The following is a 24648-nucleotide window of genomic DNA, read 5'->3' as shown; positions in this document are numbered from 1 at the left end:
ACCTCTGGGGATTGGAGACTATACTTCTGTTAATGCATCCTAAAACAGCATTTGCCTTTTTCGCAGCCACAATGCACGGTTGCCTCACATTCAGCTTGTGATTCCTTCCCCACCTTCACCCTAAGTCTTTCTCAAGTAATCACTTGGGTGCAATGCTAGGACAAGCCAAAGGTGACAAAACATTGTCCATCCAAACTGCCATCTTTGCACAGTCAACATTTAGATCAAGTCCACTGCATGAAATGTGCTTTTGCTGGGTGGGTAGATAGCAAACAAAGCAACATAAGAGAAATAAAAGCAATCTAATTTACAATGTATTCGCAAAGGCTTTCTGGTCCATGGGGTCACAAAGAGTCAGACATGACTAAACGACAAGAACAATGCGTTTTCAGGATGCTCATAATAAAAGCTTTACCCCCAAAATAAACCCCAGTTAAGTGAAACCCCGCCCTCCACCATTGTGCTGCATTGTGCAGCAGCCAGATGACCTGACTGTATTTGAATACATGTAAATTGTTTTACATGAAAAAAGCATCCCCTGAAAATAAGCCCTGATGCGTTTTTGGAGCAAAAATTAATATAAGACCCTATCTTATTTTCGGGGAAAGATGGTACTGGGTCTGAGAGCAAGGATCCATCATTATCCTGCAACCAGATTTGCTGGAATACAACCCACACCATGTCCTGCCACTAGAAGAAGCAGTGGTAATTTATTTATTATTTACATTTATATCCCACTTTTCCCCCAGTCAACTCAGGGGAGTATACTGAACTCTCCCCTTTAGAGTTTGCTTGAGGATTCTTGCAGTTATTATCCAAAAACATAACTTTTCCAAGGTCTGATAATCTTTTTCACCTTGTTTTTACAACAAATATATTAAGTAGGAAAATGCTGGAAGAAAATGAATAGCCCAAGGCTATATGGTAAATATCATGGTCCAAGGGGACCTGAAAGCAGATCTCCTAAATCCATGGCTAGTAATCTAATATTATAATTCACTGGCCCTCTTTAAATAAAAAAGGAAAACAGATTGGCCAAATGGGCCATCATTTTGTGAAAACATACTTAAGGGACCAGGATGTTGTAGTGTAACAAAAGCTGTCCATTGTGAGGGGGCAAATAGATGGAAGGGCACGTTATATCAATTAATGTCACTGCATAGCAATTGCACAACACATCATAGAGCATATGGGTTTAAACATATGAAAAATAGTATTGTCCAGAAAACTGAACTACAAAGCAGATTCAAGAAAGGGCTAAGAAAGAGTGATTTATCTATGAAAACTTGTCTCCCCTTAATTTGTTACATGAACAAATGGTCTTTCAACACACATTTATCAGTTGTTTTTGTTTTGTTTTTTAGAAGGAATGTTATTGTGTAGAGCGAAGAACAGGAACTAATCTATGGTGTTAGTTATTTATGGTCACTGACAGTTGAATAAACAGATACTGTATATCTGTATAAACAGATATATCCATATGTTGTTATTACTGTTACTTCGGTTCAGAGTAGAGAGGAGCATGGTCTATATTGATAAATGGCATGTTCTCTATTTTGATTTTGGTCCATTTTGTAATAAGAAAGGAGAAGAAAACAACCTAAAATATCTCCTTTTCAAATCTAGCCACTTCACTGCATTGGCTTTCTGTGATAACTGCATGACTGCAATGGATAATTTTCAGACTGTTCTTAGTTGTGGCTCAGCCTTCTCCTGTTCCTAAATTTCTGGCCTTCTGACATTACCAGCAACAAAGGCACAGCTTCCAAAATGTTTTGAACCTTGACATCTCTGCTTTTTGAAAATAAGCTCTGCCTTTCTCATCCATAGTGTATTTCTTCCCTGCCTGAGGCAGAACAGCAAATGACACCTCTCATCCGCCCAAATCCAGGGGCAGGCTACTCAAACCCTGCCAAGTTGTCTAGAAAAAAAAAGACACACAAAATTGACAGATGCAGAAAAGATGCCCCCCCTTCTTTCTAACAAAAGGCAAAAAGAGGGACAGACACATCCCCTCCCCCCCTCCTCCCCAAACCAGAACCCAGACATTTCAGTGTCTACAAGAAGATCTGATTGGTATCTCAGGAAATATCCTGACAGCTCTACAGAAAGAAAATGGATAGGGCTGCAGCTTCTGTGGAATTACACAATCAAACAGAGCAATGAATGTGTGTGTGTGTGTGTGTGTGTGTGTGTGTGTGTGTGTGTGTGTGTGTGTGTGTGTGTTTGTGTGTGTGTGTGTGTGTGTGTGTGAGAGAGAGAGAGAGAGAGAGAGAGAGAGAGAGAGAGAGAGAGAGAGAGAGAGAGAGAGAGAATGGAGGAAGAGGAGGAGAGGAAAGGAAAGGGAGAAAGACAGAGAAGAAATATCAGAAAAACACAGCTTACTTTCTAAAAGCAGATAGTATGGGAATCAAAACTCTTTGGAATCTATGCTTTTGTTGCTGGCGATGTCAAGAGGCCAGAACATTAGAAGGCGAGCCAGATTTCAGCATTTGGAAACATATTATATGATACTGTTGTCTCGTCCTCCTTCACTGGAGTTCCAAATTGCATAAAAGTATCACTGACACTCTGATCAGGACACCTTTTACATAACTGGTGATGTGTCTGAAGTGGGGAGTGGTGGCTATTGATTTTTCATGAGGGATGGGGACTTGAGTTGCGGGATTCACTTTCAAGTTGGACGTAAATCCCAGTGGTGACTCAACTTCCATTTTTTCCCAATGACTCAGACTCGACCCCACACACCCCTCCCTTGTTTTCTGAGGGGAAAAAAAGCTTGTTTTAAATAAGGACTCTGACTTGGGGCTTGGGACTCAGGACTAAGTACCCAAGACTCGGTCACAAACCTGGGACTCAAACCCACAGACTTGCCAATATCCCTGCCTTTCACTTGCTTCAGACCTAAGAACCAGCACTGAAATTCGTCTGGCACCCTCGCTGGGTGTTTTTAAAAGCTATTTAAATACATGGCTTTTCAGGCAGGCCTTCCCTCCAGTCAATTAAACTGACCTTTACTTTTTCTTTTAATCACTCCATCTTGGCAAGGATTTATATAATTGTTAAAAATTTGACGTTTTAAATGTTTTTAGGATGTTGTTTTGCTATGTTTTAAGTATGTAAGCCGCCCGAGTAGACTTTGTCTGGGCGGGGGGGGGGGCAGGGTAAAAATCCAATAAAAGTAAAAGTAAAGTGAAAGCTATTTCTTGGATTCAGCCCATGCTTAAATGAACGTTTAGATCACTGCCTCCCCCCACCACACACACACACACCCCTACTGTCCTCCAAATGTCATGGACTAGGCCTCTCACCATTCCTCAGCCAGCGTGGCCGATTTTGGTTTGGGATGGAAGGCATTTTAGTCCAACACAGCTTCAGAACACCAGCTGGGGAGGCTGTCTGAATGGTGTCTAACTTTCAGAGAAGGTTTAGAAAACATAGGTCTCACCACACAGGGGAATAGATCGTATTATGGACCACCTGTTGAGTGGTCTGCTGTAATTTATTTCCCAGCAATTACATGATGTACAGGGAACTGTGCTCAAGCAGGAGCCTGATCTGTGCTCAAGCTGGTCTTTTTCGGTCCAGCTGTAGAGCTGCTTCTTTTTGGGCCAGGCTAGAAGACAAAATATCACTTTAAGGGTGATCTCTCCCTGCAAAGGACGTGGTGGCGCTGTGGGCTAAACCGCAGAAGCCTGTGCTTGCAGGGTCAGAAGACCAAGCAGTCGTAAGATCGAATCCACGCGACGGAGTGAGCGCCCGTTGCTTGTCCCAGCTCCCGCCAACCTAGCGGTTCGAAAGCATGCAAATGCGAGTAGATAAATAGGTACCATCTCGGTGGGAAGGTAAACAGCGTTCCGTGTCTAAATCACACTGGCCATGTGACCACGGAAAGATTGTCTTCAGACAAATGCTGGCTCTATGGCTTGAAGAGTGGGATGAGCGCTGCCCCCTAGAGTCGGACACGACTGGACAAAAATTGTCAAGGGGAACCTTTACCTTTACCTTTTCTCCCTGCAAAGCGACTCTTTCTGGTGTGATTAGAGGCGTGCTTTTTCAGGTGTCTAGCTGCACCTCTACTTTCTTGGAGTAACCACTCCCCTATTTCCCAGCCAACATGGCCACCAGCACTATAGTTCGACAAAGTAGCTCTTCTTAGCTCTGCTTTCACAATTATGTCAAACCCTCCCCCCAAAAGCCAATAAAGATGATAATGGGTTAACATTATCACTTCCCTTTGGAGAGCCATTTACAATCCCTGCCCTTTTCCACCTCCCTGGAGCACTTAGGGAATATAATCATTCCAATTTGAATAAGCAGATGTGAATACTTGATTAATAATAGTCAGCCCAATTCTTGTTCACCTACAACCTGAACTATGGAGGAAGTTTAGCAATTTATTAAATCATTAGGACAATTTGGAGACAAAAATGGTCAAGCCCGACCCTTAGAACAAAACTCTTCATTGACACATTGCTAAATTACTTCTAAAGCTTTCTTTAAATGTTTTTTTAAAAGTCCATATTATTGCCACTAGGTGCTTAATATAAAAAGCAGAAACATCACCTTGCCAACAAAGGTCCGCATAGTCAAAGCTATGATTTTTCCAGTAACTGATGTATGGAAGTGAGAGCTGGACCATAAAGAAGGCTGACCGCTGAAGAATTTATGCTTTTGAATTGTGGTGCCGGAGGAGGCTCTTGAGATTCCCGTGGACTGCAATTTTTTATTTATTTATTTATTTATTTATTTATTTGATTTGTATCCCACCCATCTGGTCTGGTCGACCACTCTGGGCGGCTTACAATAAAATATACAATAAACCATAGAATATACAAAAAATATAATAAACCATAAAGACTTAACAAACAAACTGTGGCACATATAATAATAAACCAAAAATAAATAAAAAGAAAAAGAAATTAAGTATTTATTTATTTATTTATTTATTCAATTTATATGCCACCCACACTACCCAGAGGTCTCTGGGTATTGACAAGAGGGAAGGCCTCAACGTACAACCATGTCTTTAGTTGGCTCTTAAAGGTGCCCAGAGAACAAACCTATCCATTCTGAAGGAAATCAACCCTGAGTGCTCACTGGAAGGACAGATCCTGAAGCTCATGGGAAGAGAAGACTCCCTGGAAAAGCCCCTGATGTTGGGAAAGTGTGAAGGCAAGAGGAGAAGGGGACGGCAGAGGATGAGATGGTTGGACAGTGTCACTGAAGCTACCAACATGAATCTGACCAAACTCCGGGAGGCAGTGGAAGATAGGAGGGCCTGGCGTGCTCTGGTCCATGGGGTCATGAAAAGTCGGACACAACTTAACGACTAAACAACAAGGTGCTTTCTGCTTTTGTGGGCATAGATTAAAAGATCAAGGCACATTGAGAAAAGGTACCGGTAGTTTGACAGGTCCAAAGAAAGCTAGTGTTGGTTCACATAAATAATAATAAATGTGTGCCTTCAAGTCAATTTCGACTTATGGTGACCCTTCTCAGTGATTTCTAAGTAGAGAGTTCTCAGAAGTGGTTACTCTTCCCTTCTTCTGGGGTCATCCTGGAACAGTGCAGTTTGCCCAAGGACATATTGGCTAATACTCCTCCCTGGAGGCCCAATGGTGAATTCGACTTCCAACCATCTCTATTAGCCTTCACCACTGCCTGTAGTGGCTGGGGTTTCTGAGAACTGCAGTTCAGGAATGCCTGAGTCACCCATGGTTGGCCACCATTTTTCTACACTAGATGCTACATTACAGCGTCTCCTCATTTGTCCTAGAAAACTGAATTTTGAATTCCTGAAACTGTTTCTGGGATCTACTTGGGAATCAGTCATTTATAAAAGGTGGGAACAGGGGGTTCAAGTTACAAGTAAGAAAGGTTCTTGTGGGGTTAGTGTGGGAATTTCTCTTCCCCTCCCACTGAAATTCATATACAGGAGCTGCTTCCTACACTCCAAAGCTCAAAAAAGGGAGGGGCGGAGAAGAGTAAAATAATAAGTAGATTTCTTCCCTAGTACTTCTCTCTGGTAAGTATTTATTGCAGTCATCTAATTTAAATGGATATTTAGTCACAACACTTAGTAACTGTTAAAGATCTGTCCCCTCTAATTTAACCTTGAACTGAATAAGATTACTGGGTTCACTAAGAGTTAACCAAACCATTCACCCTTTCGTTCTACTATTCCAGTCTCTGCTAGTAGCTGATAATATCTGACCCAATGAGAAGCAGTGGTATTTAAATCCTTCATGGTATTTCATTGTGGATAATTTCTGAGGTCTAATTTTTGATTAAAACAATGATGGGATGAATGAGCCAGGAAACTCATACTCCCTAATTTGTGCTTGCTGATTGATTTTGAATTCAGTATTTGTATCAGCTCTACTTTTCTTATTTATATCAGTAAGCTTAGCTCAATAGCTGTAAATCCACAGTGAGTTCAAATATATATTCAGAGATTACTCCCTTCCCCCATCCTATTGTGCACTAGCAGCATTATAACAAGCCATAAATGCTACGTGAGAAAGGCTCGAGGATGATTTTCAGTATGATGCATGCCAATGTTTTGAGATTTGCTTTCCATGGGGCTGAGAACTATTCATCATCTGATGGATTGCTGTGCTCTTTTTGGGAATCAGACCAAACTGGGTTTGGCAATATGTGGCCTCTCCAGTTGTACTGCAGTTCTGAGTATACCTTATCAGTTACTAGTCCAGGTAGGCTTGACAGCATATGCAGTCTAACAACATCTGGAAGTCCAAATATTGCCCACCCTTGCTTCACATTAAGCAAGAGTTAACCACCAGGATCCACTAGCCTACAAGGCCACTGGTCATGCTGGTTGGAGGATTCTAGGAGTTGTGGTCCAAAAAGTATATTTTCGTAGCTCTACCTTAAACGTTTTGATTCTGGTCAAAATGTGTGTCTGTGGGGGGGGGGGGGAAGAGAGAGAGAGAATGTTTGCCTTTACTTGTGGCTAGGGACCCTGTGCTGCAGGGTCAGAAGACCAGCAGTTATAAGATCGAATCCACACGACGGAGTGAGCGCCCGTCGCTTGTCCCAGCTCCCGCCAACCTAGCGGTTCGAAAGCATGCAAATGCGAGTAGATAAATAGGGACCACCTCGGTGGGAAGGTAACAGCATTCCGTGTCTAAGTCGCACTGGCCATGTGACCACGGAAGATTCTTTGGACAAAAAACGCTGGCTCTGTGGCTTGGAAACGGGGATGAGCACCGCCCCCTAGAGTCGAACACGACTGGACAAAAATTGTCAAGGGGAACCTTTACCTTTACCTTTAGGGACCTCTATTGCTAATGTCTTCTCATACTATGACAAAGCATTCCATCACTGTATTTCCTTTGTTTCCATCCTATTGCTCTCTGATTACCTGTTTTTAGTCCTGAACCTTCCACGGACACCCTAGAAAGCAATCCTTTGTTTCTACCCCGTTTGGTGTAAGTCCTCTTGGCTGGTATTGAGATTTCTTCCTTCTTCTAACTTCTCTCCCCCTCAGTACAATTACAGCCAGACCTCTGACAGCCTTCTGTTTTACTCAGCACAGTTCTGGCTACCCTCTCTACACATTTGATAGGAGGTGGCAGAGCTCAGAACTTAAATTTTAGAAAGAACTCATTGTACTACTCCTTATTCCTCAATAGCAGTGGTTGCTCCAAATGGGCATATCATTCTTTATGTTAACACATTACTAATGTACTAAATTTGTCTTATTGAAAGGCTAGAAAAATATACAGGTGTGTTCCTGGGTTCCCTCTAAAAGACAATTCTAATTTTGCACCTTGGAAATATTTATAAAGATATGAGACAAGACAAAATAATATTTCCCATGCCATTTACAAGGCTCAGTCCTGGACCTGGTGCTCTTCAATATCTTTATTAATGACTTGGATGAGGGAGTACAGAGAATGCTTGTCAAATTTGCAGATGATACAAAATTGGGCAGAATAGCTAATACCCTAGAAGACAGAAACAACATTTAAAATGACCTTGATAGGATGGAGCATTGGGCCAAAAGCAACAGAATGAAATTCAACAGGGATAAGTGCAAAGTACTGCACCTCGGAAAAAGAAACTAATTGCACAGTTACAAGGTGGGGGATATCTGGCTCAGCAAAACTACGAGCAAGAAGGATCTTGGAATTGTCGTAGATCACAAGCTAAATATGAGCCAACAGTGTGATGTGGCTACAAAAAGGGCAAATCCTATTTTAGGCTGCATTAATACTAGTTTCCAAATCCCGCAAGGTGCTAGTCCCCCTCTGCACTGCTTAGGCCTCACCTTGACTATTGTGTCCAGTTCTGAACATCACACTTCAAGAAGGATGCTGACAAATTGTAACAAGTTCAGAGGAGGGCAACAAGGATGATCAGGGGGCTGGAAACCAAGTTTTATGAGGAAAGGCTAAAAAAACTGGGCATGCAAAACGTCAAGGAACTCTACCCAGCTACAAGGACTGGTGATCACTGCACACAAAAGACCAGCTAACAACACCCATCAATCACAGTGACAGATAATCTCTCCCTCTTATTACTACAATACACCCACAACGAAAAACAAAAAAACACGCTGATCACCACAATCACCCATCTCTTGAAAAGGGCAAAAGCTGATCAAAGTTATAAATACTCAACTATTCAAACAAACTGCACCAGAGCACAGACAGAGTTCTGACTCCTATCCTCTGATGATGCCGGCCACAGAGACTGGCGAAACGTTAGGAAGAACAATCTTCAGAACATGGCCAAAGAGCCCGAAAAACCCACAACAACAATCACTTGGAAGAGACTTTCAACCAATGTTGATGTAAGGTTGAATTGTTCTGTCTGGCCAGTTTCTGTTTACCAAATGAGAGAGTCATCATTTTGCCCTTTGCTTGAGGAAGCAAAAGGTCCAGGGCCAATCATTATTAGAAGAAGTGAGATGATGCATTTGCTACTTTTGACACCAGATGTGACTGCACATCTGGACACACACACAAGAATGCATTCCAAATTCTGATTTTGTTAATTAGCTGTTTAATAATCAATGTGACCATTCAGGTGTTAATTCCAAGCTATTTAGGAGAAGCACTGGTTTCCCTTGATTAACCAGCACAATCATTCATTGTGCAGGAAGCTATCTTCTGTTAGCTCAGAAACTCAAATAACTTGTTTAACAACAATGCCATTAGCTCTGGGGGATACAACTGTAATTAACAGCCCACATTTTAAATCTGGAATAAATCACACCAATTAAATCCTTTAGTCCTAACACTAGGAGCCCTTTAAAAAAAAGGACTTTGGGCCAGTAATACTAGAAAGAGTGCTCAAAACCGCAAAGAAGAAAATAGCTTCACTGGCCAATGTTTGCATAAGTTGGTATCAGGAGAGGCCTTCGTCTCAGTCCCCCCACCTTCACAGGTACATTTGGTGAATACATGGGAGAGGACCTTCTCTGTTGCTGCTCCCAGACTTCGGGGCTCCTCCCCCCAGGAGGCTAGGCTGGCCCCATCTTCAAAGACCTTTCTCTTCAGGCAAGCTTATCCTTAGTGACTGGCTGTCTGAGTGGGGTTTTTTAAAGGGATTGTTGTAATGTGTTTTAGTGCTGCTTATATTTTGTGTACGGTATTTGTTTGATCTTTTTTAGTATTTGTATATTCATTGTTAAGCTTTAATATTGTCTTTTAATGACGTAAGTCGGGGTAAAAACTTTTTAAATGAATAATAATTAAACCCTGTTGTTGTTTAGTGGTTTAGTCGTGTCCGACTCTTTGTGACCACATGGACCAGAGCACGCCAGGCCCTCCTGTCTTCCACTGCCTCCTGGAGTTGGGTCAAATTCATGTTGGTAGCATTGGTGACCCTGTCCAACCATCTCATCCTCTGTCGTCCCCTTCTCCTCCTGCCGTCACACTTTCCTAACATCAGCGTCTTTTCTAGGGAGTCTTCTCATGAGATGGCCAAAGTATTGGAGCCTCAGCTTCAGGATCTGTCCTTCCAGTGAGCACTCAGGATTGATTTCTTCCAAAATGGATAGGTTTGTTCTCCTTGCAGTCCAGGGGACTCTCCAATTCAAAAACATCAATTCTTCAGCGGTCAGCTTTCTTTATGGTCTAGCTCTCACTTCCATACATCACTACAGGAAAAAACCATAGCTTTGATTATGCAGACTTTTGTTGGCAAGGTGATGTCTCTGCTTTTTAAGATGCTGTCAAAGTTTGTCATCGCTTTCCTCCCGAGAAGCAGGCATCTTTTAATTTCATGGCTGCTGTCACCATCTGCAGTGACCATGGAGCCCAAGAAATTAAAATATGTCACTGCCTCCATATCTTCCTCTTCTATTTGCCAGGAGGTGATGGGACCAGTGGCCATGATCTTAGGTTTTTTTTTTTTTTTTATGTTGAGCTTCAGACCGTTTTTTGCACTCTCCTCTTTCACCCTCATTACAAGGCTCCTTAATTCCTCCTCACTTTTTGCCATCAGAGTGGTATCATCTGCATACCTGAGGTTGTTGATATTTCTGAAGGAGATTAAACTCTTGAGTCTTATCAATTGTACTTCCCATCCCTTCAGAGGAGGCATAACCCTTTACCCCATGGCAATGTGGGTAGATGAAACATCATTTTCTGTTTGTGTGGTCTTCAGTTGCTGCCCATCTCTGACCGTCAAAACTGGGATTTATGTCTTTTTAAAATGTTTACTTTCATTGTTTTCTTGCAATCAATGCCCAAACAAGTTGGGAGGTAAGTCTGCCTCCAAAAGGTAAAGTCCCTCTGTAATAACAGTAGTGGTATGGTGACACTGAACTCTCATTGAAACGGAGTTAACAATGGGCAAGGCTCGCAAAACACTCTGCAAAGGGACATTCAGAAGCAAAATGTTACTAAATCTGGGCAATTTCAGCATCTCACTTGCCTTGTAAGCAAACTGCCACTGTTCAGATATCTCCAGGAAGAATGAGGGGGAGGCAAATAACTTGCTCTGCCCTGTTAATCATTCCCTCCTCCACCAACATTTCATCTCCGTTTCTACTGCTGGATGATAATTTTTCTCACCCAAGGCGGCCACAGTTTCTAAGCTGCATGCCAAAACACAGAATAAAGAGAAAGAGAGTGAGCTTGTTTCACATGCCTCCTCTTAGGTCTCCTTATAGGAAAGCTCCTTTCTTCTCTGTAAAAGACACACATATTCCCAGTTTTCTAAGGTGACCTTGTGTCTTGCATTAGAAAGGGACACTTCTTTGTTTGGAAAACTACTGGAAGACCAATACAGTTTGAAGCCAGGGCTCACAGGTTAAAGCACAGAGACTTTTTAATGAGCAGAGATGCTGACACAATCAGCCACCCCCTCCCTCTCAGGCTTTCCTTTCCTTCTGAATTTAGCTGCACTTTTCTTTTTTCTTGGCTAAAGGGAGGGTTGTCCTGGGATTTGGGTAGGCAGGGGACGTAGAACTGGGTATCTCCACATACTGTGGCACTGAAATTCGAAAGTCTCACAGTGGCTTCATGTATGTGCTAAATAGCATGAGGGACAGAATAAAACCCAGAGTGACTCAGACTGAGCATAGCTTCCATAAATGCTTGTGAAAATGCATCCACAGATGCATCATGCCAGTCCCCCAAAGAATTTTCATCATCCAAATACAACAGAATTCAGTGTAGCTTCTGTAAAACCAACATGGTTTGGTCTGTTGTTTCCTGGAGATAATGATTTTCAGCTGCTCAACTGGGGCTAAGGCTGAACAAGGCTGTCCAGGTGGAGCAAATCTCCTGCCTCAGATATCAGGACAGGAGGGGCAGTGGATTGCATGCACTCCATTCCACCACAGGGCCTGCTACAATGAGGGTCCACCACAGCATGTGCAAAAGCTGTCCTAGGAGAGAGTCTGGCAAGATTCTTCACTGCAGCCCTCTGCCCCTTTCACACACACCCAGTGCATGGCAATGAGAAAGCCCATCCCCGGCCAGCCATATGGGACCGCAGGCAGTGACAGAGGGGTGGAGTGCATTGGCAGGATGCAGGGCAGGGGAGGAGAGCTCATCTCGCTTGGTCCAGTTCAGAGAGCTTGGTCCAGTACAGGTTGGAACAGGCTTTAGGCTTCTGACATCTTGTTGCAACTATTTTTATTAGAATCTCAATATATACCAACCAGAGGCAAGTGCAAATGAAAAGGAGGATACCCTTAGTATTACAGAACAGGTCACCCCGAGTGCATTCTGAGATGCGAATTAGTTTACAGTACCAGGACGTAATTGAACTTACGGTAAGATAAAGGTCGTGTTCGACTCATCCCCATTTCCAAGCCGTAGAGCCAGTGTTTGTCCAAAGACCGTTTCCGTGGTCACGTGGCCAGCGTGACTAGACATGGAATGCCGTTACCTTCCCACTGAGGTGGTACCTATTTATCTACTTGCATTTGCATGCTTTCAAACCGCTAGGTTGGCAGGAGCTGGGACAAGTGACAGGAGCTCACTCCGTCATGTGGATTCGATCTTACGACTGCTGGTCTTCTGACCCTGCAGCACAGAGGCTTCTGCGGTTTAACCCAGAATGCCACCACGTCCCTTTGTGAATTTACAGTATTCTTACCCCAACCCACTCCGGATTACCCCAAGCTTTCTTCATTGCAGCCATCTAATTTAAGTGGGAACAGTTGTTTTGCTCTTGCTACAGGAAAGCAATTGGCAGTTAGAGACCCTCGCCAATCTGCTGCAACTTGTCCCGTGTTCTACCAATAAATCCCAATCTACCTTCTGTCCGGCCCGCAGTTCTGCACACACAACATCCAGGCTGGAGCACAGAAAAATCTGCTTTTTCAGACAACAACACCCATAATTTCCCTAGGTGGCACAGCTGGGGAAAAGGCTATTCAGGGGATTTTGGAAGTTCTAGGTCACGAAAGGAAAATGTCCAAGCTCTGATTTCCTAGGCTTGTGAAAGCAGAGGTTAGATACTGGATACGTTTGGATTCCCTCTCCCGCACTCAGTGGAACTTCAAAGCACTCATGCACCCACAAACGAGGTTACCTTTCTTTGGAGGACAGCCCTGAGTGAGGGGAGACTTTCAAAAAACTTGCCAAAGATTTGCATAAATGTAATATATAAATAAATATAAATAAAATTAATCTGTTTATACAGCTCACAAATGAATACCAGGGAAACAGCATCCAGAGCAGACGGGTCAAGACCTAAAGGCATATGACTGGAGGGCAGAGAGTTGTTTTGTCCACAGTCAGAGTTCCTTCAAGACATGGTAGAAAAGTCAATTCTGGATGTCGTTAAAGTCAGCCGAATGAGAACCAAGGCAGATCTCAGCCCCGGGGTAGAATCTGGGGATATGTTTTCACACATTTCTTATTCATGTCAAAGAAGCTTGCACAGAGAATCTCCCAGTTGGTTGTTGTGGGTTTTTTGGGCTCTTTGGCCGTGTTCTGAAGGTTGTTCTTCCTAACGTCTTCCTAAGGTTGTTCTTCCAGAGTGCTACTCCTGTCCTCTGAAGATGCCGGCCACAGAGACTGATGAAATGTTAGGAAGAACAACCTTCGGAACACAGCCAAAGAGCCCAAAAAACCCACAACAACCATTAGATCCCAGCCGTGAAAGCATTCGCGAATACAATCTCCCAGTTGATTTTAGTTGGTTAGTTACCTGCCTGTCAAGCCAGGATCAACTTATAGCAACCGAAATAGGGTTTTCAAGATAAGTGAAATGTTTAAGGAGTGGTTTTACCAAAGCCAACTGGCTGGATAGCTCCGTGAGTTAGGTGTCTGGCTGCGGAGGTAGAGGTAGAGAGTTCACTTCCCCACTGGGCATCCCAGAAGAGCCAGCACATGTGGCTTTGTGCCAGGATGCCCCCAGAAGAAGGGAATGATAAACCTCTTCTGAATACTTTCTACTTAGAAAGCCCTAAAGAGTCACCCTAAGTCAGAACTGACAGCACACAGTTATTATTATTTTCCAGTGTCCCAAACACACACACACTTGGTGAGCTTCCATGGTGATTTGAACCTTGGTCTCCAGAGACCAAGGTTCGCCACCACATCCCTACCTAGGGACATGGTGGCGCTGCGGGCTAAACCGCAGAAGCCTGTGCTGCAGGGTCAGAAGACCAAGCAGTCGTAAGATCGAATCCACGCGACGGAGTGAGCTCCCGTCGCTTGTCCCAGCTCCCGCCAACCTAGCGGTTCGAAAGCATGCAAATGCAAGTAGATAAATAGGGACCACCTCGGCGTTCCGTGTCTAAGTCGCACTGGCCATGTGACCACGGAAGATTGTCTTCGGACAAATGGTGGCTCTATGGCTTGGAAACAGGGATGAGCACTGCTCCCTAGAGTTGAACACGACTGGACAAAAATTGTCAAGGGGAACCTTTACCCTTTACCTTTACCTCCAGAGTCCTAGTTAGCTCTCACTCTATCCAGTCTTAATTAGAATACAGGAGTGGGATTGTCCCTTTGAAATTCCTCAAATCACCAACATGTTTTTATCTGGCTAGCTCCAAATCCAAGAGCAAGAAAGGAAACTACATTATAAGAATCTATTTTAAAGGATCTTCAATTATTCTTCACATACAAGCTCTGTCTTAAAGAATGCATCAGTGAAAGCATCCTAAGAGCTGGTATGCCTTTATTTCGCTCAGTTTCCTTTTTTTTCTATCAATACCCTAGTAAAACTGTTAACTCAATTATGAACCCATTCAGTAGACTTCTGTCAGTCCCAGTTCTTTCAAACTGCCATATGGGAAAATAGTAACCTAATTTTCAGAGATCTGGTAAAGATCTGAGATAATGCATGTGAAGTGCTCTCAATAAGCAAAAGGAGACTGAGCAATAAAAATAACTGCATTTTCATTACAAGCAGTGTTTTCTTTTCTTTTTTTTAATTTTATTTCAACTACAACATAAACATAAAATACATAAACCAAAATACAAATAACTGCATTTTGATCATCCTCTTCCCTTGAAAACGTCTTTTGTTCTAACCACTCTTCATGATGTGAGCCCCTCTGAAGCAGTTTTTTGTGCAAATGATCTCTATAGGTATAGATGGAGTCCCTACATTCATGGGCTATAATGTCCAAGATCCCCTAGGTTAGGCAACCAATAGCCATGCCGGATGGAGGATCCTCAGAGTTGGAATCCAAATAGGCAACTTTCCCTAATTCTACTTCTTGTGCCAAATGGGCTTGTAAGGGGTTATAATCACCCTTTCTCTCATACACTTACACCCCTGACAACCTCAGATGCTGGTTGAGTTTTCCTTTTCCTCAGGCTGTAAAAATAGCTGCTATTGTTGATTTGCATACATTAATTCCGGTCTCAATTTGGAATAAATTCATGGGGAGAAATTCTGTAGACTATATTTGCCCAAAAGATAATTGATGCGTAGGGGTTATGCTGAACCATAAAATGCATTAATTTAAATGTGCAAATTGGAAACCACGTTCTGCCTTAATAATGGGGAAGAAGGGAAGTGCTGAGAAGGAGAGAGAGTATGCTTAAGAGCCAGATACTTTCTGATTTGGATGCTCTACTTATCCAAACCCCAGAAGAACTGGGGCACAATATGGTCAGTAAACAGGGAAGGTCCTCCACCCACGCTCATGAGCACTCTTGCCAATCTGCTTTTTAGACATTTGTACAGAAACTGGCCTCCGTGCCAGTGACACCTTGAGATACACCACGTAAGGCCCTGCTGCATAGAATTGGAGCACTATGCATGCTGCAATTTCTTTTAGTTGCATTAGGAAGCTACATTCATGTGCTTGGGTCCAATTATGTGGGTTCTTCCCCCTCAGTCATCACTAAAGCAGAATGGATGTCATTCACCCAGACCTATATCAGTTAGGGAGCTGCATCCCCATAAAGTCTTCTTATGCAACTAGCAAGATGTCTAGGAATGCTATGACCACTCCTGGAATATTCCAACCTGCATAGGATGCCTTTGAGAAGTTTTGGCTAGGAGGCGACCTTTCTGGACTGGAGTAAATGTCAGTCAACTCAGTAGCAGCCAATTGTTCCCTCTCTGCCGCAGAGTTTGAAGAGAGCCATGCCTCCCCAAGATTTTTCCCTGCTTTTCTTTTCCTAGTCAGATATGTTCTGTCGGTTAGTTATGGAGTCTGAAGACAGTTAGTAATTAAGTTCTGTCAGTCATGTAGTGAATTAGTGAGTAATGAAACTAGTTAGCCAATTAAACTCAGCCTATGTAACCAGTTAAAATGTTCTACACAAAATGTTTGCTTTTATCTATGAAGAACTGTAAGTAAACAGAAACATATTCTTTCTCATTGCCAGTGTCTTTGAGTGAATGATTGAGATAGTAAGTGCTAGTTGAGGTAAACTAACCAATGAGGGGCAGGTCTGCTGAGGGAGACTTATAGCTCAAACTGTTCTATAGGCTCCTGAACTTTTATCTGCTATGTAATTAGGAAGTTTTTTAAGCCACTAATTTCTCACTACTCTATACAAGAACCACAGTGTCAAAGACAAATACTGTATATTGGTTCCTCTCTCCACTTAACTGTCTTCAGTGAGGGAGGTGGCCAACAATCAAGTGGAAAGAAAATCCACCTGATGGGTTCTGACCACATAGTTTCAGTTCCGACTAATGGTGACCCTTTCCAGGATTTTCTAGATACAGAATACTCAGGAGTAGTTCACCATTTCATTCTCCTGAGGATGCCCTGGGATTGTGCAGCTTGCCCAAGGCTACACAGGCTGGCTCTTCTCCCAGAAGGCACAACGGGGAATCAAACTCCCAACCTTTCCCACTAAGCTATCCAGCCAATGCAGTACTTTTTGGATTGTGACTCCCAGAATCTATGGCACATTTTTTTTTGGAGCCCTGTGTATTGTAAAATGAGGTGGGGTGAATACACTTATGTAGAACACTGTGTGCTTCACTTGTAACTTTTGGCCTGTATTGGTGGATTCCTTTCCTGCAATGATTCTTGCTCTCTGTTGCCAGCAGGGAAAGATGAGCAGAGATTGGGAAAGTTACTTTTTTGGACTACAACTTCAAGTTTCCCCCAATTAGCATATGGGTGGGGGTCTGTTTGTACTAGCTGGGGGATTCTGAGGATTGCAATCCAAAAGTAATGTATTGAAGTTCTGAAGACAAGAGAAATTCCCTACACAATATAGGATACCTACCTTTCCCTCCTTTTGTGAAAATCTATAATTATTCTTCCCATAAAGATCAGCTTTATTTTGAATGTTGTCTCTCAAACATATCTTCTAATATGGAGGTACAACCTGGTACCTACTAAAGAGTTGGAACTACAACCCATCACTGTATCTGGCCATTGACAGGAACAGATGAGATGTGTAGTCTTAACACCTAGAGACCAGGAAGTTACCTACCTCTTGTAAGGTGCCCACCCACCCCAACATGATGGTAACTTAAAGCCCAAACGGTAAGTGATATGACATGAGTGCAGCCAATTCCTCCCTTGCCATAATGCCTAAATAAGAAAACTTATCTATATCCATGTCTGCTTTCCTACTCCTGTTCATTATGTGCAGTGCAATGGGAAACCTAGAATGCCATGGTGTCAGGACATGGAGGAATTGCCTTAGACACCACCGTTGAGTAATTGTCATTCATGCAATGCCCAGACATTTAATGCAACACACCGTTTTGCTGCCAGGCAGTCGATCCCCATTCATCTGGCCAAATCAGCTTACCTACCCCTGGGGTCTCACTTGTACCCATCAGATAGTAGACTCACTGCCAGAAGGGGCTTTTCAGTGGCAGTTGGTGCTCATTGTGGTTGGTTGGGAAGAAGGCATAGCACAAGTTGGTGGACTAAGGGGTGACAGGCACAGCCAGGGACAAGAGTGTGTCTTCATAATAAAGATCCAGAGAGGCAAGGATTCACACATACACAAAGCAGGCAAAGGTGGGACCTTGGCTGCCTTTGGAAAGGAGGCAATCAGCAGCGGGATGACTGGGGTTGCCCAGACAAGGGGTGCAACAGTGGCCCCTGTGCTCTTACAAACCAGTTTCCACTGGCATCTGCAGAGTACAGGAAAGACCAACTTGAATCAAGCTATCTGCTGGTAAGGCTTTAAAAAATCATATCTCTAGCCGATGATTTAAAACAGAAAAGCCTTCTTAAGAATAAATAAGATTTAAATCATGGTGTAAGCAAAAGCTGATGATGGAGCCATCATAAAGAAGGACTTTTAAAATTGGGTACAAGGTGTCCTGATACTTTTGAACAGTTGTTCCCTGAACACGACCTTAAATGCCATTATTCCTGCACCACTTGTAATTACACAGAAGGGAAGGACTAATAAAAGCAGTGTCGACAAGCAAAAGTCCTATTTAGGCATCCTAGGCCTTATAGGGACAGGATTGCTGTCCCCCTCCTCTTATGTCACGCTCTTCTTGCCTGGTCCTGCTGCTCTCCACCTTTTGTCCATTTTGGGGTGCCTCTTGCTCTGCTTGTGCAGGTTCTCCACTCACCACATAAAACCCTGATCACGCCAGGGGCCCTCCACCCCACAGAGAACACAGATGTATAGACCTTTTCCTGGGCTGTAGACTTACATCTTCCAACCTATGGGGAATGACACAGGCAGGAGACAATGCTGTGATAAGGGGGCGGGGAGCCAATGTAAGCACCCCCCTGCAATACTCCCCTCATGCTGCTCAAAGGCCTAGGATTCCTGATAAGGGCATTTAAATTGCTTGCCGAAAACCATTTATTAGCAGGGTTGGCACAAAGTCCTGTTTCAGGCGTTGATTTCATTTTTTATTATTACGTTTTGCCCATTTGTGGGATTTTTTACATTTTCTGCCCAAACCACAACATTGGTTTTTTGGGTTTCTTGATTTAGGTGACTGGCTGGGTGTGGCATTTGCTGCTCTGCCTCAGGTAGCAAAATGTCTTGGGCTGGCCTTGCTGCCTACATGCAAGGCATATGAATTGGGGGGCATTTTGACTTATAGCCCTCCCGACCCTGAAGCCAGCCTTGCCCTTTGAAGGTTCTTTAGCAGACAGACTAAAGTGAACAGCATTTCCTGAATGTCAAAATCCTAAAAACCCATTGGCCAGAGTATGCTTTCTGGATCCCTCCAAGTTTACAGAGTTTCCGGCTGAGTTTTTAACGTTACTTTTACTGGAATGCAATGGGAAAGGGTTAGGAGTCTGTGTGGTATATTGGTTCACAGGTTGAATTAGCACACAGGAGACCTGGGTTCAAATCAAAACTTGGTGGTTAAACCCCTTGGATGACCTTTGGCCAGTCAGGCTCTTTCAGCCTGACCTCGCAGGGCTCCTGTCGCGATGAAGCCAAGAGGAGGAGAAGGGGCACTATAGTGTGTGCCACCCTGAGCTCATCCAAGAGAGGCGGGACATAAACATACCAAAACCGCAACAACCCCTAAATACACCCGGAGAGACGCTGTGATGCTGTCATTGATTGGGAGCCTCTTAACACTCACTGGGTAATTTTTGGCAGGTTATTCTCCCCCCCAGACAAACAACCCCAGAGGGCTGTTGTGAAGGAATCATGGAGCAATGTGAACCCTATACTTTCCTGGAGCCTATCGAAGGAAAATTGAGACATGTAGGTAAGAAATTGATAAGTAAGCTTAACACACATACAGCTTCGTTGGTGGGGGGGAGTTACAAAGCTTTACACAGAGAGAAACCTACAGTACAGCCCAGGCCTTATCTTGAAGACCATTCAATGGGAATGGCAGTTTCTTAGCAGCTTTAACTGGACTTCGGAGCCCACAATCATTATGATTTATATGCTTAAATAGATGGGAAGTTGTAAAGTCTGCCTGCGACTAAGTTTGATAGGGGTCAATTATTACTGTTTAATTAATCCGGATTAAAAGACCTTGTAAGGAACACTGTACTCCTCTTTCTCCTCACTTCCTGGAGGCTATCCCCAGGTTAACTCTTTCAAGCCCTGGTAAGGTTTCCCCGACAAGCCAAACTGGTTGGGGAAACCCCTGGATTCAAAGACATATCTGAAGGGCTCCATAACAGAGAATTGGGGAAGGGGGGGAATGACTAAAGAGGTTCGGGATCCATCCTGCCCTATTCCTTCGCCCGCCCTCCCTCTGCTCTCTCTCTCACACAGTTGCTCGGCTGCACTCCGGAGACGGTGGCAGACAAAAAGAAATGGGAGGAGGGGGAGGAAGGAGGAGGGGATGAATGCGTGGAGGCGAAAAGAATTGCAAAGATACATCTGATGGTCTCCTTGGGTCCATCTCAGATCGGGGGAACCTAAATCGCCCCGCTTTCCCCCCTGCCCACCTTGGAGTTGGATGACGGGCTGGAGAAGGTGGGAAGGGAGGGACACGATCCCAGTTCATATTCCCCCACCCCACTCTCTACCTTTTTCTCTCCCCCCCCCCCAACCTTCACCACGTTCCCCGAGCTTGGAAAGTTGAATACAGAGGGGAGTCGAGGAGTGATGGAGCAATGGAAGGGGGGCGATCCAGCTTCGCCCCGTCGGTTTCCTCTGGAGGTCAGACCTTTTCTCTCCCACCCCCTTCCCCCCCATCTCACCTGCAACACCTCTTGGGGCTCCATCGCTTGCCTGCGGCTCCTTTCCTTCCTTCCTCTCCGTCCAGGCGGCGGCGGGAAACTCCTGCGGCAGTCTGAGCTTAACTAAGCAAAGACCAGCCGCCGCAGCCTCCTCCTCTCTCCCCCCCCCCGGCCCGCCCCCACCTGCTTCCCCTCTCCCCGTGCCTTGGGGGTGGGGGATCTACAGACAAAACCTCCCCACTCCTCCTTTTCCTCCCATGCTTGTGATTGGACGGCTGCTCCAGGTAGGAAGGATATTGCCCCCTCCCCAGCCTCACCCTCACACATCTGGTCTGGACGTTATGGCGAGGAACCTGGGATCCCTCGCCTGGTTTTGGAGAGATGCCCTACGACGGAATCAAGCCGGCCACCAAGTGCAAGGCTTTACTCCAGGGAAGGTTCTTGCATGTCATTCATCGCACAGAAATGCAGGTCCTTAGATTTAGCCTGATTCAAAAAAGACACATGACTAATCTCTCTCTCTCCTTATCTTTCTACAAAATAGTTGGTATTCTAGTGCTCATCCCAGCTAAGAGTAGACTCACAGAATTAGTTGCTGAATAATAAGTCAACACTTAGGAGATGCCCAGTGGCTAGAATGATGGAGGAGGACTCTGGAAACCAGGGTTCAGATCCCCAAAGGGCCATGGAAACTCACTTGGGGAATGGAACTGGTAAAATCACTCCTTAAATATCTCATCTTGAAAGCCTTGTTATAAGTTGGTTCCAATTTGGCAATACGTAACAACAACAAGAAGAAACATGAAATGCCTTTACAAGAATAATCGAATCCTATGCTACTGCAAAAGTGAATCAATATTGTACAGCATAAGCTTTCATGGAGTGAGGTGCAATTTATGCAGGCTTGTGCCAAAATCTTGTTAGTATTTAAGGTACCAGAAGATACTTGTTGGCTTTAGGCAACGGCTTTCACAGGAGGGCACTTCTTGTGCTCCTGCATGAACCACAGGAAAAGCATGTTTCTGATGAGAAGGAAGGAAATGGCAAGCAGGCATTCATACAGCTAGTCAACCCGCAGCCTTTCTTTGAATATTGTGCACCCGCAGTTTAACTTCATGACTTTGTAGCTTCTACTTTCTAGATGTTCCCCTTGCTTCAGACACAAGCCACCTGTGCTTTGAGACCTTTCTAGTTTGTCAACACCCTCTACAAAAAAAAAAAACCCATTCCCCTCTGTTGGTTTATCCTACGCTTACATAATATTTAATTTTATGTTTATTTATTTATTGGACTTATATACCGCCCCATAGCGCTACAAGCACTCTCCGGGCGGTTTACAATTTAATTATACAGGCTACACATTGCCCCCCCAGCAAGCTGGGTACTCATTTTACCGACCTCGGAAGGATGGAAGGCTGAGTCAACCTTGAGCCGGCTACCTGGGATTTGAACCCCAGGTCGTGAGCACAGTTTTAGCTGCAGTACAGCGTTTTAACCACTTTCGGTTTGTAAGCTGCCCAGAGTATTGACTTGCCACTAAATGGGCGGGCGAGGATTTAACAAACAAATAAATAAATCACAGGATCCCTAGCTGGCCAGAGATGACTGTCTGGGGGCTGCAGTCAATTTTCACCCACTAGACTTAAACGGAATTTTGCAAAGAAAAAGTGTCCTGAATGCCTATTTTGAAGGCCTTGCAAATACTTCTCCTTCTGTTTTCTCCTCCGCACTAACATACTCATTGTCATAAGCAGTATGCAAGAGAGACTCAAAGGCCACATTTAAGTGTGGGAAGCAGCACCACAGTGATCTTACAAGGGTTATGTATTTTACATCAGTCCATGATGCAATATCCCATGGCCATTTTTAGCAGATCCTGGTGTCTCTCTTAGCTTTCTGCTCTCACATTGCACGTATGCTATTTTTTCGCCCTTCCCCTTAGCAGAGATGCACATTTCTTACTCTTCAATTTTTATTGGATTGTGATGAGCCCAGTTCCTCAAGGGCGTCAAGTCAGCTTAGATTGTTTTCCTCCTCCTCTCACAAAATGTTCAGGTGGTCTATTTCATCCAGAGTTGAAATGAAGCTCTAAGAAAAAAAGTTATGTCGTGTGTGGTCACTCCTCCAGGTATAACCTCCGATGAACAGAATTTGAAGAGGTTTGTGATACTCACGTGACTGTATGACATGACTAGACAGACAAAAATGGAAGACAAAAATAAGACCAAGAAAATGAGAGGATACAACATTTGGTGTAATTTCTCTTTGCACCACTTTCAGATCTATTTAGAAAATGGTAGCCTTCTCTCCAGTCTTCATTTTCAATTGAGATGTTACAAAGAGTTTGTGGATTTGAGAGGAATTCATCCTTATTATCAAGTAGAACAAACTAGAGTTTAGGGGAGTCACTTTCCTTGGGCTGCAACTTGCACATGTTTTGATGACAACTTAAACCGCAGAAGCCTCTGTGCTGCAAGGTCAGAAGACCAGCAGTCGTGAGATCGAATCCACTCAATGGAGTGAGCTCCCGTCGCTTGTCCCAGCTCCTGCCAACCTAGCAGTTCGAAAGCATGTGAAAATGTGAGTAGATAAATAGGTACCACCTTGGTGGGAAGATAAGGGCATTCTGTGTCTAGTCACTCTGGCCACATGACCACGGAAACTATCTTCAGACAAACACTGGCTCTATGGCTTGGAAATGGAGATGAGCACCACACCCTAGAGTTGGACACATCTGGACTAAATGTCAAGGGGAACCTAAAGAAGTCCTTTAAAAAGTAACATTTCCAAGTGCAGGTGTGAGGCACCTGTCTCAGTTAGCAAATGTTTGGGGGTGAGGGGTGATTGGTTGACACAGGCCCTTTAGTCTGCCCGGTGGCTCCTCAGCTAGTCAACCACCTTCAGACATGAAGCAGGATTCTATTCTGCAGCCAGCATTAAGATAAGATTTAGCTGCCAGTCACAGAGGTGGTTTGGGATGGGCGACAAATGTTGTTGCAGGATGACAATATTTTTAAGGGTGGGTCTAATCTGAATTCTTTTATGTTTTCTAAATCAACCCTGAGCATCTACTAAAAGCTAAACTGAAGCTATTGTATTTTGAACAAAGGATGAGAAGACAAGACTCAGTGGAAAAGGCGAGAAAGCAGAAAGAAAAGAGAACACCTAATGTGAGCTGGATTGATGCAATAAAGGGAGCCTTTCACTTTTAGAACCTGGTCATGGCTGTAAACGATAGGACCTTTTGGAGACTATGAATTCATAGCATTATCATAAGCTGGAAGTGACTTGATGGCACATAAAACAGCTCCATGCTCTGCAAGTTGCTGGTTTCTTAGACAGCCGTTGTCTCTTCCTTTCTCCTTGCCAACCCCATCAGCCATCTTCTCACTGATCACATTTTATGTACGAAGGAAAGAACTTGGGAGGGCATTGTACTACAGTTCCCCAAATCCCCCAGCCAACATGGCCATTGACCATGCTATTCAGGGCGGTGGTTCCCAACCTTGGGGCCCTAGATGTTCTTGGATTAAAACTCCTTGAAGCCTTTACCACTAGCTGTGCTGGCCAGGATTTGGGGGAGTTATAGTCCAAGACCATTTGGGGAATCAAGGCTGGGAACTACTGATCTAGGGGATTTTGGGATGTATAGACAAACCAAACCAAACCAAACCAAACCAAACCAAACCAACCAAACCAACCAACCAACCAACCAACCAACCAACCAACCAACCAACCAACCAACCAACCAACCAACCAACCAACCAACCAACCAACCAACCAACCAACCAACCAGCTAACCAACCAACCAACCAACCAAAACCCTTTCCCGCTTCCTGGTGTGTATATGTATGTGATAAGAAGTGAGGTTGTCTATCTAGCACCTTCATACTGCACAAGCAATAAATATTGTTATGATAAGCAGGGTACACACAGAGGGAAATCTGTTTTTTGCTTTCACCCCGTCATTCTCCACCTCTTTGCTGAGAACGGCAGGACCTTTGCTTTTATTTCTTGGACAAGGCAGATGAGTAGGGAAATTCCAGATACAGTAGCTCTCCATAGGTTATTTTTAAACCAACATTCCTATTGTTCCTCGACACCGGCCATGCTAGGTGGGGCAGGTGGGAGTTAAAGTCCAA

The 24648-nt window shown here is 44.0% G+C and overlaps 1 protein-coding gene across 2 annotated transcripts in view; it reads right to left on the bottom strand.

The window, feature by feature from the left end:
• CRHR1 (corticotropin releasing hormone receptor 1) overlaps positions 1–20673 on the bottom strand; it is a 96947-nt gene extending 76274 nt beyond the window's left edge. For both annotated transcript variants that reach the window (XM_020785647.3, XM_078377875.1), the window contains exon 1: positions 20528–20673. In XM_020785647.3, coding sequence (XP_020641306.1) covers positions 20528–20551 — 24 coding nt within the window. In that variant the 5' untranslated portion in view covers positions 20552–20673. The remainder of the gene's footprint in view (positions 1–20527) is intronic.
• Positions 20674–24648: the final 3975 nt, after the last annotated feature.

This window comes from Pogona vitticeps, chromosome 6 (genome assembly GCF_051106095.1).
Source record: "Pogona vitticeps strain Pit_001003342236 chromosome 6, PviZW2.1, whole genome shotgun sequence".
Lineage (NCBI taxonomy): Eukaryota > Metazoa > Chordata > Lepidosauria > Squamata > Agamidae > Pogona > Pogona vitticeps.
Note: the sequence above shows the minus strand (reverse complement) of the source record. Positions and strands in the feature narration are given on the sequence as shown.